This window comes from Melitaea cinxia, chromosome 20 (assembly GCF_905220565.1).
Source record: "Melitaea cinxia chromosome 20, ilMelCinx1.1, whole genome shotgun sequence".
Taxonomy (NCBI): domain Eukaryota; kingdom Metazoa; phylum Arthropoda; class Insecta; order Lepidoptera; family Nymphalidae; genus Melitaea; species Melitaea cinxia.
In genome coordinates, this window is record NC_059413.1 from 10,659,364 (window position 1) to 10,676,202 (window position 16,839).

General features: G+C 32.5%; 2 protein-coding genes across 2 annotated transcripts; one reads left to right on the forward strand and one right to left on the reverse strand.

Moving 5' to 3' along the window:
• Positions 1–468: 468 nt before the first annotated feature.
• On the reverse strand, positions 469–8,347 carry LOC123663257 (esterase E4-like). Its single transcript, XM_045597946.1, has 4 exons — positions 8,260–8,347; positions 3,402–3,586; positions 1,575–2,845; positions 469–791 (listed from the first exon to the last, which is right to left on the reverse strand). Exons 1-4 carry the CDS (start codon positions 8,345–8,347, stop codon positions 614–616), a joined length of 1,722 nt encoding a protein of 573 aa, XP_045453902.1. The 3' UTR covers positions 469–613.
• Positions 8,348–8,812: 465 nt separating this feature from the next.
• Positions 8,813–9,631, forward strand: LOC123663258 (lens fiber major intrinsic protein-like). Its single transcript, XM_045597947.1, has one exon. The coding sequence runs from the start codon at positions 8,813–8,815 to the stop codon at positions 9,629–9,631; it is 819 nt and encodes a 272-aa protein (XP_045453903.1).
• The last annotated feature ends 7,208 nt before the right edge of the window (positions 9,632–16,839 follow it).

The following is a 16,839-nucleotide window of genomic DNA, read 5'->3' on the forward strand; positions in this document are numbered from 1 at the left end:
TGTAATACTTTACACTTTATTAATGATCACTAAGAGTTTAATTATAAGAATAAACGTAATAACAAAGAAACTAAACTGAATTACTTGTAAAAATTTAAAATTTTGTTTTTTTTTTTAAGACAATTTTAAAGCAGCGCCATCTATGAGCTTTTTGTGTAGATATGAAATGTAAAGAAGAAACGGGTAAATGAATGTTATTTTAAAAGGTATAATCGTAGGTATTTTTGGTGCTGTATAGCGTTCACGCAGACGACGTCGCGGGCAGCAGCTAGTTATATTATAAATTAATTGATTAAAAACCAATATCGAATAATATATTAACGATTATCACGATTATACGATATCATTTCTGCCGTTCATTGATAATCTTTTGACTATCAAATACTTCATTTTAGCTTTTCAAACTAGCTTTCCACTCGCTACTTCACATGTGTAAATTTTACAATTTTGGCTTATTACCCGTTAAAGTATAGTATATGAAGTTTAATTTAATCCTTTTACATACTGATATGCATCACAAACACAATTACATAAATTTGAACAACAAAACGTAAGAAAAATATATAAAGAAACAACAATTTCAAATGTAATGGCGCTATTTTTTTTAATAAATTTAATAAGGTGCTCTAGGACTGCGGTAGTATTTTTCGTAAATTTCGTCCCAGAAGAGAGCACGATCTCCAAGGAAGTGACTCTTCAACGTCATCTCTCTGTCTATATACATGTATGGAGTCCGATTTTGACCAACAGGAGGCCACGCGGGATATGAGGAGCCCTCAGCAACTGGTTTCCTGCAGAAATATATTATTTTCGTTACCGTAAGCTTACAACATTTACATAAATATTTGTTGAATGCTTGGTTAGTTATGTTTGTTCCTATAAATTAATAGTAACACAGACCTATGAAAAATTTAATTTAAGTTTGTTTTTGTAACAAGGTTAAATATTTAAATACTAACTATCATTTATAATGATTGATAAAAATCAAAAATGAAACTAAAACGCATCATCACCGTCAGAAAAGTAATGTAAACAAAATACGTATTTCATATTTATCATAATTATAAAGTAAGATTAGATTAACATCAGAAACAAAACTTGGAATTTACCCAAGATTCGCTATTGAAAAGATATTTTAGTGAGAATGTTACTAGCAAAGTTAAAATTGAGTGATGTGACATTATGAAAATACGATTTTGTAAAGAGTGAATGTGGTCTAAGCTGAACTTACGAAAAACCATACAACTATAATAAATTTTATCATATAGGTTATAATTACACAGGTAGGGTATCATGAACAGCAATAATATTATTTACACTGAGTATAGAAAACTAATTTGAAATTTTAGTTCAATTTCAATAAATCCTGTATTTGCTTAAATCTGTGACTTGACAGTCACAGTTTTGGGTTTGTACACATATCAGGTTTGAAGTTGTTGCATAAGTTTCTAAATTCGATTAAACAAATTGTCTTGAAATGGTCGACCCTAAATACATTTAAACATTTATACATTTCCAGAACCATTCAGAGAAATAAAGTACTTTTGTTTAAAGGAAATCTCGAAAAATCTTACCCGGTTGTATAGAAATTAAGCCACATTTCTATCATGCGCGCTTTCATTTGTTTGTTTGCATCTGATAACTGATGTTCATTATTCGGGTTCATGATAGCGTGGCGTTGTGCACAGTGTGTCGCGCCTCTTGTTTCAGTATGTAGAATAAATTCGTCATTTTCGTCAGCAAATGCATATTCATATAAATAAACTTGATTATGACCAGCTTCCACGTGTAATTTTACAGCTTTTGCTGTTCCATATCCAAAGATAACATCAGTGAAATAATTAACATATTTTAACATATTATTTTCGTTTATTGGTTCATCGCCGAAGTAGAAACGCTTAATTTTATTTGTGACGAATTCTCTCTCATCTTCTGAATTAAAAGCTAAATCTTCAGGGAGAAAATCGAAAAAATTGTTATTCATCATTGTTTTCCACTCTTCGAAATTTCTAACACGATAGATACCCTCCATTTCAGTAATTCCAATAAGCAAAGGTACCTTAGGGTAATCACCACTGATAATTATATTTGATGGATAATCATCCAAGAACATTTCTTGACCAATATCACGTTCAACACATGGAGAAAATACTGTGGCAGAATTAGCTTCGTTTCCAAAATCTTCAGACAGCAGCTTGTCAAATGGTAACGTTTTGTAGAAATTTTCTAGAGCTTCTAAACTAACTACGTCAGTAAAGTTTAACTTTTTTGCAGCCATTTTCGCATTTGCTATTGGATCAACTTGTACGCTAAATGAGGCAGTGCTAGAACCGCTTCCAACACTTGCTTTATGGAACAATCCTTTTGCAAGCTTAGAAATCATGACCAAATCAACGGATGAACCTCCAGCACTACACCCACTGATCGTTACGTCGTTTGGATTCCCACCAAAGCTTGCAATGTTTCTTTGTACCCACCTTAGCAAAGCAACTTGGTCTTTCATGCCAGCATTTCCGGGCGCATCTGTAGTCCCAAGGCAGAGAAATCCATGAGGTCCAAGACGGTAGTTAAAATTAACAAAAATTATTTTTCCGTTCTTTATTAGATTTAGTGGTGACATCATATCACCGTAACCATATTGGTATGCCCCACCATGAATTTCAACGACTACGGGTAAATTCGATTCCTCAGTATCAGGTACATAAATATTGGTAATTAGACAATCTTCTTGTTGATTTAAAAAGTAATTATTATCGATAGAGTTTTGACGAGAACGTTGTGGACATGTCACGTAATTTTGAACTGCTTCAAATGGTTCGTCCCAAGTTGGTGGCGGAAGCGGCGGCTGTAATTAATAGTATTGAAAACAAATTATTGCTAAGTATTTAATTTTATAAGTTGAATTATATGTTGCGAATTGTATTAATTATTTATTCGTTGTGTTATTGTAAACCTAAGTTTTGACATAATAAAAAAATAATAAATAATAGTCAAAACAAAAACAAAAAAAAACACGCTTTTATAAATAAACCAAACTAAAAAGTAGAAAATCTTATCAAATTATCCTCGAATCGGTCCTCGAAAAGCCTACAAAGTTTTAAAAAAATATGAACTTGAAATTTGAAGTGGATCTAAGTGAAGTCAAAAGGAGCTGGTTACAAACATACAAACATACAGTTGAAGGTAATAAAAAGCGTGTAAAATGAAACTTTTGCTTCTTGAAATGAAACAAGTTTCTTCCGGATTTTATCGCGGTTTATTAACTAACTTTTTTAGATTCCCGACGTTTCGGATACTTTACAGCAACCATGGTCACGGGAAGACTTCTCTTCTTTACTTCTTGAAAAATATAATTAAGAAAAGATTTTGTTGAAGTTGATTCAACAAGTTGCTTCACTAACCTTGAACTTATTCGGGCCTATAGGTGCGGTAGCATACGGTATTCCATAAAAAGCGTAATGACCTTCGGGTGCTTTGTAACCTTTGACAGGACCTTGATCAGTATTTACTATTCGCCACGACTCATTAGCTGTAACGAGGGCTATGCAGGCGCATACTACAACACCTTCCCACCACATGATGTCTTCTGAAAAACAAAAACTAATTTAAATAAAGTATTGTAAAACAGGACTATGGGTATATTATAATTTTGTTTTCAAAAAATTTGATGTATATTGTTCAGACAATGACACAATGACAATGACCAAATGACACAAAATACCTTTCGACGAAAACCTTCGAAATCGGTCCACCCAGTCAAAAGTTCTGAAGTAACCATACATAAAAAAATACAGTCGAATTGAGAACCTCCTCCTTTTTTGGAAATCGGTTAAAAAGTACATTAGTTTACGTACAAGTAGATCCTATGCATCGTAAATATCACCAAAAGTTGATTAAATATTTGTTACCTACTTAAATTAAGAAACGATAGAAACATTTAAAGAACATTTAAAAGTCCTATCAAGTAACAATAAATTTAATACTAAAAACGATGAAGACAGTTAAAACAAGAACATAAACGTAATGTATAAACAAATGCGTAACAAATACGTAACAAAACTTACTAAAATTACACCTTATACAACTATAAATAATTTATTTATCTTACGTAATTTTCAAATTTACTTTTATTTCTTGAATCTTTATCAGAACAACCTTTCTGTTGAGAGAAAACTAAACTGTGTTCAAGAGTTTGAAGATAAACCCCAATGAATTTCACGTGTAGCATAAATAAGATATCATGCTACTTAAGGCGAGTTCGCACTTGGCTAGTAACTTAGTCGAGCATTAAGTAATTTAGCAAACAGTCGAGTTTTAAGTAGATTACGAACTTAGTCGAGTATTAAATAATTGGTGACTTAGTCAAGTATGCAATAAATTGATAATTCTATACTCTACTGAAACAAAACCCGATTGCAGCTTGTACAAATTTATGGGTATTTTTGAGAAATATGGTTGAAGTTGTTTAAACAGTAAATAAGAAGGCGAGCGATGAGGTTCGCTACTAACACAAATTACGGCATCAAATTTATTATTTCCACACACTACTTAGTTACGAAAAGGCTTAGGCTTGCAAATATCAAAATTTTTGATATTTGCAAGCCTAGTCCACTGAATTATAAATAAATAATCAGTCAATTATGCTTTTACGGGAAAGAGTAGCAAACATCCATCCATCCTCACAAACTTTCTCATATATAACGTTAGTAGGATTTATTACCAAACGAGTGCGAACAAGACTTAAGAGCAACAAACAACGGCTTCTCGATAGTCAAATTTTATCTCAAGTACACGACAGCCGAATGTTGATGTTAATAATATAGATTAGATTTGCAAATTTCAATGGACATCAAAAGCGTTAAACATTTGTTAAAAAAAAATTAAGGCGAAGCAGGAAATCCAAATTTTGAGCAAGATGCTCTATGCAAAAGCGAAAATTGGCAACTTAGCAGGTCAAATACATAAACCTTACAGAAGACCATAGCTAAATAATACTGCTCTCAAAAAGTGTTGTGTTTCCATGAAAAGTAAGGTAGCCAGAGCTCCGGTAATAGGTAGGTTAGGGCTATCATAGTGCTTTAAACCAGCGCTCAAAACTTCCTGTAGTCGGAGAGGTCTTTTTAATGAAGCCCCAAAGGTGGTAGACATGGCAGAGCTCTGATACTATGACGAGAAACGAGATGTCTCAGTCGTTAATAAGCTTAATAACGCCAGCGACCACCGACTTGGGGTGGCCTATGTTCAGCAGTGGACTACGTTAAGCTAAACTGAAGATAAAATATTTGTCATAGTTATATGTAAATCTACTAAGATTTATTTACAAATTGATAAAACATCTTTTGAAAAGTTATTTTTAAGCCATACACGTATTTCCACTTATATCGTGACAGGGGATTAAAATTTTTATCGTGAGTAGTTTGTATTCAATAGCTAGATATTAACATCACCCGTTACTTATATCATTTCATCATCATCATCATCATTATCAGCTCCGCCATTTTTGATCACAAATCAGAGGCATAGTCAATTTTGAAAGATAATTATATCTTTATTGTAAACGAGTATTATTGTAGAGCGGGTTGGTTCGCAGGGCTGGCTTTGTCGCATATAAATGTTTGATATATTAATTTTCATATTAAACATAGTTATAACATCGAAAAGCTGTCAGTGTCAGACCATCCTGGCAATTCCAGATGGTTTTAGAACTGTCGGTCTGAAGTTAAACTATTGTGTATTAAAAAAAAGGCACGCCGTATAATAACAAATATTTTATGTAGTAAAAATAGCATAAGGAACTAAGAGCCCGTTGTTTATATAATAAAAAATAAAATAAAAATAACTTACAATATTATCAACATAAAATAGACCAATCGAACAACTGTCAATGTACGAGTAATAAACAGTAATAAATATTCAAAATAAGATCTTACATTAATGTCAGAGCGTAAAATAAAAACGAGTCAAAAATATCTAAAGTTTGTTACCATTAAGTGTGAGTGTATAAAAACAAATGTCATTAAGCTGGGCAGCAATTGAAATGAAATTAAGTTTGGTTATCAATTATAAAATTTTCAAATTATAATTTTGAAAATATTTAGATTCAAATATTGTAGATCATCATAAAACAGTAATTTTATACAAATAAAATTATTAATATTATACAAAGTCTATGTAAATTTCATTATTATTAATAAGGTACATTGTTACTGTTTTCTTAAAGTTCACTAAATTATTACCAAAAATGTCTAGGCTTGGACCGTCCGCTGAGCTATCTTTACATTATTTGTTATTCTTACAATTTAAGGAATTCACATACCTGAACATGGTTATAATATTAATAATTCTATTTATTGGCGCATGACGACCATGATGTGAATGTGAAAATTTTTGACAAAGGATGTGTATCTAAGTAGCTTTTCTAGTTTGTCATTTAAATATGCTTACTATACAACCTTTCCCCTATGGATATCGGCACGGATGTTAAGTGCTCAGAGACAGAGTCGGGATCGTATTGCGCACTGTGCGGGGATTACAAAATGTTTTAGTACAGAAATAAAACTAAATAAAATATTAAAGTATTTAATAGCCATTAAATTCTTTATCTGTATTCGCGCTCAATTTCCGTGCCGATAGCTATACGAGGTACACGAATTGTTAGGTATAAAAAGTAGCAAAATTTTGATCAGTTTTTTCTATAATATACAATATAACACTAACTGTATACTGTTGTATACTGTTGCAAATATCCATCCCGAGTGGGAATCGAACCCGCAAACCGCTAGTGTTTAGGAGACTATTCGCACCATTATACGGTTATTGGTTGTTGGAACTAGGGATTCTGGTGCGAACTTTATTTATTTATTTATTGCAGTTAACATTTATTGCACTTACAGTATAAAACCAAGGCGTACAATAAACAAACATAAATAACACTATAACAAATACACAGCAAACAAGTAAACACATAATCACAATACTAGAATACACTAAACAATTAAACATTTATCTTACAATATACACATTAACATAACAACACATTACTTAACACGATTCTAAATACTTACAAAATGATTTAACAAATTGAGTCGAATTCATAGCAAATATATCAATATTACTACCTATTGGAGGCCGACATATTATTCAATAAGTGAAGCGCTGACTGCGTTGCGCTCGGACGCTTCGCTTGCGTCTAACTTGGGGACGTCTATGTTCAGCAGTGGACTGCGATAGGCTGAAGCGAACGAGTACATTTAGATTGAGGGCATATATAGGTATAACATATACAAGTATAACTAAAATCGGAGACATCGACAATTTTAACCCATATGAAAAATTAAAACGTCATGCTTGCAAACACTTAGACATATTGTATATGGATCCTAACAGCATGAAGAGAAGAACTCGTTGGTAATTAATAGTTGGATGCCATGATGTTGATTGATTACTGAGTAAATTAATTTTTAAGCTAATGTATTGCCGTTATTAACTAGCTGACGTCTATAAGGTTCGGATTCAGTATGGCAACTCCAGATTTTGCTTCAGACATTCACAATACCTATGAATCGAAATCTAAATTTCAAAACTTTGATAAACGTATCGTAGATGCATCCTGGAGTGGAGAACACGCAGTTTGGGACGTCCCCTGGCCCGTTGGACCGACGATCTACGTAAGATTGCCGGTGTAGGCTGGATGAGCATTGCGGAAAACCGGGATGTTTGGCGCAAACTTGGGGAGGCCTATGTCCAGCAGTGGACTGCAGTAGGCTGAGCTGACTGACTGACTGAATATACGTATCAATTTTTATATTTCGTATAAAATACGCAATGTCATAACTAACCATTATTTTCGTTATATATATTATAAATTATGTGGATAGTAAAAAATGAAAATTAGATCTTGTATCCGGAAGATACATACAGAAATCATATAAAAGACTCTGGGAGGCCTCTAATATACGCAGGTCCCAAAAAATCCATAAAATAATCATAGAAAAATATTAAGATAAAACAGGTTATAAGTTACAGATAGCAAGAAGTAGGACACATTTTAGTACTGAAAAAGAAAGGGCAATGGAGTCAAAGTCCTTACGAGGAGTTTGAAGAAATATAATTTGCTTATCAGTTGTCAAACAAGAGGATAAGAATTCAAAAAGTCCACATTAATGCCATCTTTCAATAAAGTGGTCAAGTCACATATATTGCGACTATTATGTATGCAAACCATAATGATATAAAATTGGAACGTTATTTAGATTTTACCTTCATTGTGAAGTAATGTGTATCTGTTCTTAGTGTCAATAATGAACACGAACCTAGTGATCGTTGTCCAAGAAGGAGAAATAGACATCCTAAAAACGTATATTTTGTCGCAAAAGTTACAATGCACGTGATATTCATGTGTGTAATGTGTTAAGAAAAACAAACTCATCAAAGTCTCACAGAACAAAAAAAAAAACAATTTTATTTTATGTACTTTTTTTCAAAGGCGGGTCTCACGGGTTAATATTGTTCATTCTATATAACAGTATAAATCTAGGAATAGTTATAAGCGATAAATCAAAGTTCTTTTTATCAATGAGTACATTGATAAGGATTATAATAGATGATACGACGATAACATACATTAGATAAACACATTAACGTGCTGTGATTTAAACTGATAATTTTTTTTTTATTACACCGCCCATAAAAAGTTGTACACATTAAATGTTAAAAAGAAGCATATTAAAAGTGACCAGTATGTAATACTGTTAATTGCTGAATTTGTCTATTCATTTTTTGAAGTGAGCGAAGATTTTAAATAATTTTTAAGATGGAACAAGAGAGCAGGCTTGTAAATGCAACAGAAAATGTGATCGTAAAGGAGATCAGTGTCAAACCAAAGAAAAATGTTTCATGGTTCTCCGAAAATTGGCGAGCGGTTTTGTCAGAGTTTGTGTCGACGACATCGTTATTATTTCTCGGTTGCATGACCTGTGTACCTATTGATGGCTTACCTATGAATCCACCGATATACAGTACACTTGGCTTTGGATTGGTCGTTCTTATAAACATTCAGACGTTTGGACATATATCTGGAGCCCACATGAATCCAGCAGTGACATTAGCAGCTGTAATATGGGGCAAGATGTCAATTGCTCTTGGTACAGTATATGCACTAGCTCAAATCTCTGGTGCATTTGTTGGTTATGGTATTTTAATAGCATTGTCTCCGGTAGATTTGTCGTCTGGTGTTTGCGTCACTCGACCCCATGTGAAACATTCGGAATGTCAAGCTTTGGGTGTCGAGATTGTGCTAACTGTGATTTTAGTGCTCCTCAATTGTTCAGCCTGGGATCCGATTAATGAGAAGAAAAATCAGTGTATGTCCACCATGTTTGGTCTATCGATTGCTGGCCTTTCTATAGCTGGTGGACCATTGACTGGAGCTGGAATGAACCCAGCAAGATCTCTAGCTCCAGCTGTGTGGACCAGCTCGTGGAAATATCATTGGGTATATTGGGTAGGGCCTCTTCTCGGTAGTACAGTGGCGGTTCTGTTTTATAAATACATCTGGCTAAAGACAAAAAAAGTGGAGGAACCTGAAGTACTCACATGGGCTGGCAGTCGCAGTATTGTGTCACAATCATAGCACGAATATTTAATTATCTTGCACATTACATAAGCATATATTATATATATGAAATAAATTATCATTGATACTTTATTGAAATTACTTTACGCGTGTATACTTAAACTACCCTTTTGTACTTATCTCCTGTTATTATTTTTGTAATTTTGCTCACTCTTGTAAAGAGTTATTATTATTATTATTATCGTGTATATTTTGACCATAATTAAACTTAGAACTGTGTCATTTTTTATGATCTGCAATGAAGACGGAAGTTGGGATAATTTTTGTTATATATTATTATAACCCTATTTGTTGAAAAATAGTCTTTACAACTTTTTCAAATGGGAATTTACTTATTTAAGTATTATTAAGAATACACGACAATTTATTTTTTATTTTTCAAGCAATATGTAAAAGTTAAAAAAAAATATTTTGTGGGACGTACTGGCTCTAACGGTGGCGCGCGCATGCCTTAGGCTGCACGGAGCCCTATTTTTAGCGGTAAATTAAAATTATAAATAAATAATAGATATAGAACTCCGAGGGTGTGGACTTTTTATTTTAACAGATTAATATTAAGTTTTGGAGTTATTGTCAACAAACTAAATTCCTTTTTAGCAACTTAATTCTTTAATAACTTTTGCAATTTTTTGCGTGCTACAAAATCCTTCTGACCCATTTTTCTAGAAGTCATTTTGGATCGAATGACCTACGGCTCATATTTTCAGGACTTTTATCTCTATTTACCATGTTTTAGAACTTAGACTAGACTAGTACCTAAGTTAACTGAGAATATCCTAAACAGCATACATCATATAAAATTGTACCACATTGAACGATGACTTATTTTATATTTAAATATATTGTAAGGGATTTAAAATATGTTTTTTTTTTATATAAATAGGGTGTTAATTGTATAATTTAAAAAAATAAATCTTGTAAAAACAAATGTTGTTAGCAATTTATTTTTATACTAAATTGTACAGTACCCGACAATAAATATTGCACATCGACTTTTGGAATGAAACTATCGTCCAATTTCAACTACGATGGGCGTTATCGTCCTAGATCATCACGCACCTTTGTTATTTTCTGATGGATAGAACGTATAACATAAAGTAGTTTTAGTGTGTAAAGAGGACATACACATACCCTTTAGCTGGGACCGGTTGCCAATTTTTAATTTTTTTTTTTTCAATTTTTTAATATTAGCAGCTATATGTACGTAAAAATGATAGTAACTTTAGGTGTGGTCATATTGCTAAACATAAGAAAGTTCTGGTGGCGCGGATATTACTCTATTATATCTGTCACTCGAAATACTAACAGTGATATAAATTAAGAGCTCTTAAGACATATATTTGTTCTGGACTGCGACAGGCTGAAATGATGATGATGATGATGATGATGATACAAATATAAAATTATGTACTCACACGACCAGAATGCTTGGTCTGGCTGTAGTGGCCCATAAATCCAATTTAGGTCCATCCAATGTCTTTTGAGAAAACATTATTAATACTAAGAAGTAAACCATTACAAGAAGAACAGGTTAGTCATTGCTGTTGGACTTCAATTTGTTCTACTCAACGCGTGCTTGTCCAATCTTTACATTCTTTGCCATCCTAAGTTAAGTACATTGGAATAAAATCACGTTGTGTTCATTACAGACCACAAATATGCTTGGGTGCGTCTTTTTTTTCTAGCAGATGCCAGACATTCCTCTCCCTCAAGGCGTTTTCTTTCTGCTTCCGATTACATTGAAAATTGTTACCAAGGCAGCGTTAAGACCAAACCAATGAACTTTCGTCATGAGTACTCCAGGTTTAGTTTATATTTGAAATTAAGAATGAGGAAAATAAATAAATTAAAATTTGAGCGATTCGTACTTATTTTTATCCGGTACTGTATATCTCCTATCTTAGGTTATTCTGCTTATTTTTAAATTTTTATTCGCAAATAAATACGAGTTACTTTGTTATAATTTACTACAACCAACGGGGTCCCAAATTTGTGTATGCCCAAGGGCCCCGACATGCCATAAGACGGCAGCCAGTAACCGTGTGCGTACGTAAGAACGATGGATACGTAATATTCGTAATACAATGAAGTGACTATCCCATTAACGATCCGTCACGTATTTATAGAATCACAATATTGCTCGATAAAGTAACACCATTTAAGTGCTCTCTCTAAAATAGCTGTTACAACGTCCTTCACTTAATATTAGAACACAAGAGTGGCTTGTATTATTAGCAACGGCATTCAACAAACATAGATATTTCTATTCGTGACGTTAGAATATACAAGTTGCATTTTAATACTTTAAGCTAAGTTTCCTATTATCTTAATCGAAAATTAATGTTTATCAATTATTTTTACCAAGCCCAAAGAGTATATGACTAAGCTGTTAATAATTCTACTAGCGTAGTGACTATGAGCAAAACATATGAGTTCACGCCATTTTTGGCGTGAACTTGTGGAGGCTTATGTCTAGCAGTGGACTGCGATAGGCTGAAGTGATGACAATGAAGCCTTTAATTGTTCTACACAACAAAAACCAAACAATACCTTGATGCTCTGTAAAGATGTAATTACGCCTCACTGTTTGAATTGGTTACTTTATAAAATTGTTTGGGCAAAGACCTTTAATGTAAGTGACTATAAAAGTGGAGTGATTTAGTTTTTAATGGGAACCCTTTAGTTTTTTACGAGTTTCTATGTTCTATTTGCTCTGTCAATTGTGCATAATGGCAACACTTTATGTTTTACTATAAACACATAAGTGATAGACATAGTCACGATGAAGCTAAGAATATGCTTATAGTTAGGGTACTGACGCCGGTCGTTTTGAATACATTAATTGGATATTACTGATGTATAGCACAGCATATTCTGCTCAAAATCTGGAGCAGCCCGATTGAGGTAGTCCTCGACCTCACACGAAGATCACAGATTTAACACTGCATTGAAGCAGTTCTGTGTTCCTGTGCCTTACCGATTTATAGTATGTCCTTTTTGATAAAGTTTTAATTTACTTTATTTTTTTACTAAGTGCAACTGTAATTTTTGCATGCGGTGTTAGCCTATTATAAGTGGTTGTTGCATTTATGTGTGATGTACTATTTCTCAATGCTAAACATTATTTTATGAATCAGTGTAAACTGTTAAAACTGTTAGCTAACCTAATAAATAAATAAATAAAAATAATTATGTTAAACAAGAAAAATAAAACGATCACAGAAAATAAGCTGTGACTCAATAGTCAATTTTTAAAGTGATAACTTCTTAAACCGCTTCGTTATGTAACGCGTTACGGTGCCAGTCTGTCTGGCTTATCTTTCTCTCACGCATACTGCATATATATAGGCAGCGATAGGCAAACTCCTCCTCTCTCACTGTAACCCACAGCGCTAGCCGTCTTTTCTCAAGTTAAACCATTTAAATATTAAATAGTTCAGCTTAAAGTAGTTTGTCTTTTTTTTTTTTAAACAGACGATTAGCAAAGATTCATAAATTAGAATGTGAATTTTTTGAATTATCTAAGCTAGACCTTTCCAAAAGGATCTTTTTTCAGAGGTTTACAGGGTCGACATTCTTGACATGGTTGGAGTTTTTAAGTGTATATTTTGTATTAATAAGAAAAATAAATATTTAAGTAATTCGCCCCTGGAGTCTGAGTTATTTGAAAAAGGACCTTATAAACAAATATGATAAAAAAATTGTTATGTTAGGAGTTGTTAATTATGTTCATCATGCATTGTTTGAATATGTACGAGTACATCTACATTGAAAAAAAAAAGTAATTTTTTATCTCTAATTTTTTTTAGTGTTTCTAATTATAGAGCAACGCTATTTAATTTTTTAAATATAATTTTGCTTAAGCTAATATTTATTATAGGTTATTTTTCTTCGTTTAACATAATTATTTTTATTTATTTATTTATTTATTTATTTATTTATTTATTTATTTATTTATTAGGTTAGCTAACAGTTTTAACAGTTTACACAGATTCATAAAATAATGTTTAGCATTGAGAAATAGTTCATCACACATAAATGCAACAACCACTTATAATAGGCTAACACCGCATGCAAAAATTACAGTTGCACTTAGTAAAAAAATAAAGTAAATTAAAACTTTATCAAAAAGGACATACTATAAATCGGTAAGGCTGATTAAGAGTCGTCGAATTATCAAGATAATTTCGTTACAAAAAAAAAATAACCCTAAGCTATCTAACTTCCAAATTAGACCATTTATTGACATAATTACGTTACAAAAGAAAAACCCTAACCTATCTAACTTCACAATGACGGTTCATAATCTAAAGCCTAGCTTATAATACAAGTAAAAGAATGCATAATTGCATATAAATGTTTAACATCATAAACAAAAAAAAAAATCAATAACTTGTTGTAAGCTTATACTTACACAAATTAATATGGTTGCATCATATTATAATACAATAAATAAGTAATAATCAAACAATATCAAATAAAGTTTCAGACTTACATCAAACCACATAATATCATCATTACAATATAACAGTTTCATACAGTAAAAAAAAAGAACAACAAAACACAACAACAAGACACAACTCTTCACATTTCACAATTTACAGAAACATAATAAATAATGGGCGCGAAATCGGAAGAGCCTTAGCGAACATGCACTATGTATCATTCCTCTTATTAATTTTTATAAAGAAATAGCAAATGTGTCAAATCTTTACGCAGTGTCAAAGAGTCAGTGAAAATATTATATTAATATATTAGTGATGAATAAGTTAGTTCAATTTCATGGATAAATTAAAAATTGTTTAGGCGTTTAAATAATAATGACGTTATAATTTTTCATTTATTAATAAATAAACAAGTACTTTCATTTAGCATACAATTTCGTAACTAATTAATAGTGTTATCAATGATTTCCTATGTTTGACACAAACGAAATTATCAGAGTACCGGCCTAATGAGGTCACTATGTCTATCCAGTAACTGATTTCAAATCAGGATTTGTTTGATAAGTATCAGTTGGTTGCGTGTATGTTACGTGTATTTGTATGCCTGCATTATTAGTATAAATTCACTTTACGAGTCCAGTAATTTACTTGTCTGTTCTTGCAATTATCTAAAAGCCTCTATTCCCAACAAAATTGAAATTAATTAGGGGAAAATTGCGAGAAAGTAAATGCAGTGTGGCTGTTCATTTTTTTTTTTGACTGCCTACCCTGTCTAAAAACTTTATGCACGCCACTGATTCTAAATAATCAAGACTCGCTATGTCCGAACGAAGTGTTTCGCTACATTTGATAAATTCACAATTTTTTTTTTTAACATACACACGATCATCTATCCTCCTTCTCTATAACGATTGCGTTCAGGTGTACATGATAACCTCCGGGACCGACTGTAAAAATATCCAGACCACGGCAAACATCTGTATGGTCAATACAAATACTTGTCATGTGCGGGGATCGAACGCGTACCCGCCATCGTTACAGCCACAAACCAGTGATGTGACCTTTGCGCCAGAGAATTACGTTTGCAACAGTAAGGAGATTGAAAAATAACCAAATAATTATTAATTATTTATAAATTTTCAGGGCTCCGTAACTAGCATCAAAACCTAATTGCAATATTTCATTTTAATATGTAATTTAACATGCCATTTCTGAAACGTATGATGCCCTGGTATCGTGATGATCTTGCGTTAGAATTGTATATATATCTGTAAGTATGTATGTTGTAATCAAAACAAAATGTGAAGCATTCAGAACAATCGATGTGTCAATATTTAGACCTAATAACGATAAAATAAACTATAAACTATACAGTGATAAATGTACTTCACTATCTCTACTTATGCTTACTCATATCCTAATATCACAATGCTTGACATAAGATTTTTTTTACTTCTGAGGGGAAAAAAGAAACGTGATGCGTCTCAGTGTTTTTTCTCCTGATAGGTAAATATAATCTTTATTTGTCTTTAAATATAATCTGTACTAATATTTTTCTATCTTGCAAAAAATATTTGATATGAAAGATCACAACTCTTAAAGTGTAATTCATTTTACTCACTTTGACGTCTTCATCTGAAGATAACTATTTATCAACAAATAAATTCCTTTATCATGTGTCATCGAGATCAACATTACAGCTTATTTCTCTTGGGAAATTTCACTTCAGGTATCAACATGTGACGGGTCAAACGATCAACACAAGAATAAAATTTGACGGAATATATTCCATAAAAGAAGGTATAATTGTACAATATTAAAATGATAATGTAATTAATATACATCTATAGTAACAAAATAATAAACAATAGTAAATAAATAAACATGCCGTGTGGTGTCTTGTGGTGTTATTGTTAGTATGCTTAAATAAATAAATAAAATAAATAAATAAATAAAATAAAATAAACTCAAAATCATCAGGGTCCTGGAGAAGGAAAACTTTATTTAAAACCCGCAGTGGGGTCTCCGTCAAGAATTCATGACATATCTCTAAAATGCGAAAGACTCCTGCAGCCGAACTGGCTCCACACGTATCGACTCGTCGTTCCTGTGGGCCTAGCCTAGAGGTCGAGAGGGTAGCGCAGAGCTTAGGCAACTCTGCGTTTTCCTGAAGAGTGGCCTAGGCAACACAGTGTCTGTCTGACACTGTCTAAATCGTCTGCAATAGACGAACTAAGGCCAATGATGATGAGACATGCTTATAATATACATAACAACCACTCTAGTCGTTACCATGTACGCGCCTAAACACCAGTGATTTGCGGCTTCGATTCCCCTTCGGGATAGATATTTCTATTTGTGAAAATACTGGCTTCCGGTTTGGATATCTGTTTGTGGGTCTCTCCACCTTGCCTTGGAGAGTAAGGAGGGATGATCCAGATTTTGAGCAAGATATTTCCTGCTGTGCGCTTACCTCAGTATATCATTTAATTTTTCGTTTAATAATTTTGTCTCAAATTAATGTTTGGATTAAGTTCTTAGTAATCAATTATAACTTTTACCTACCTGTATAGAGTTTAGTTTGATATTCGTAGTTGAAGTTTAACTAGTTTTACCTAAATCAGAAACGTCAAACAGAGACTGAAGCTTCAGCTATATAATAATTATTGTAAAGGAGCGTCTCGTGAAAACTAACTACATCTTGTAACAGGAGTTTATACTAAAACTACGGTAAGAGAGTTTGAATATTTAAATATATAT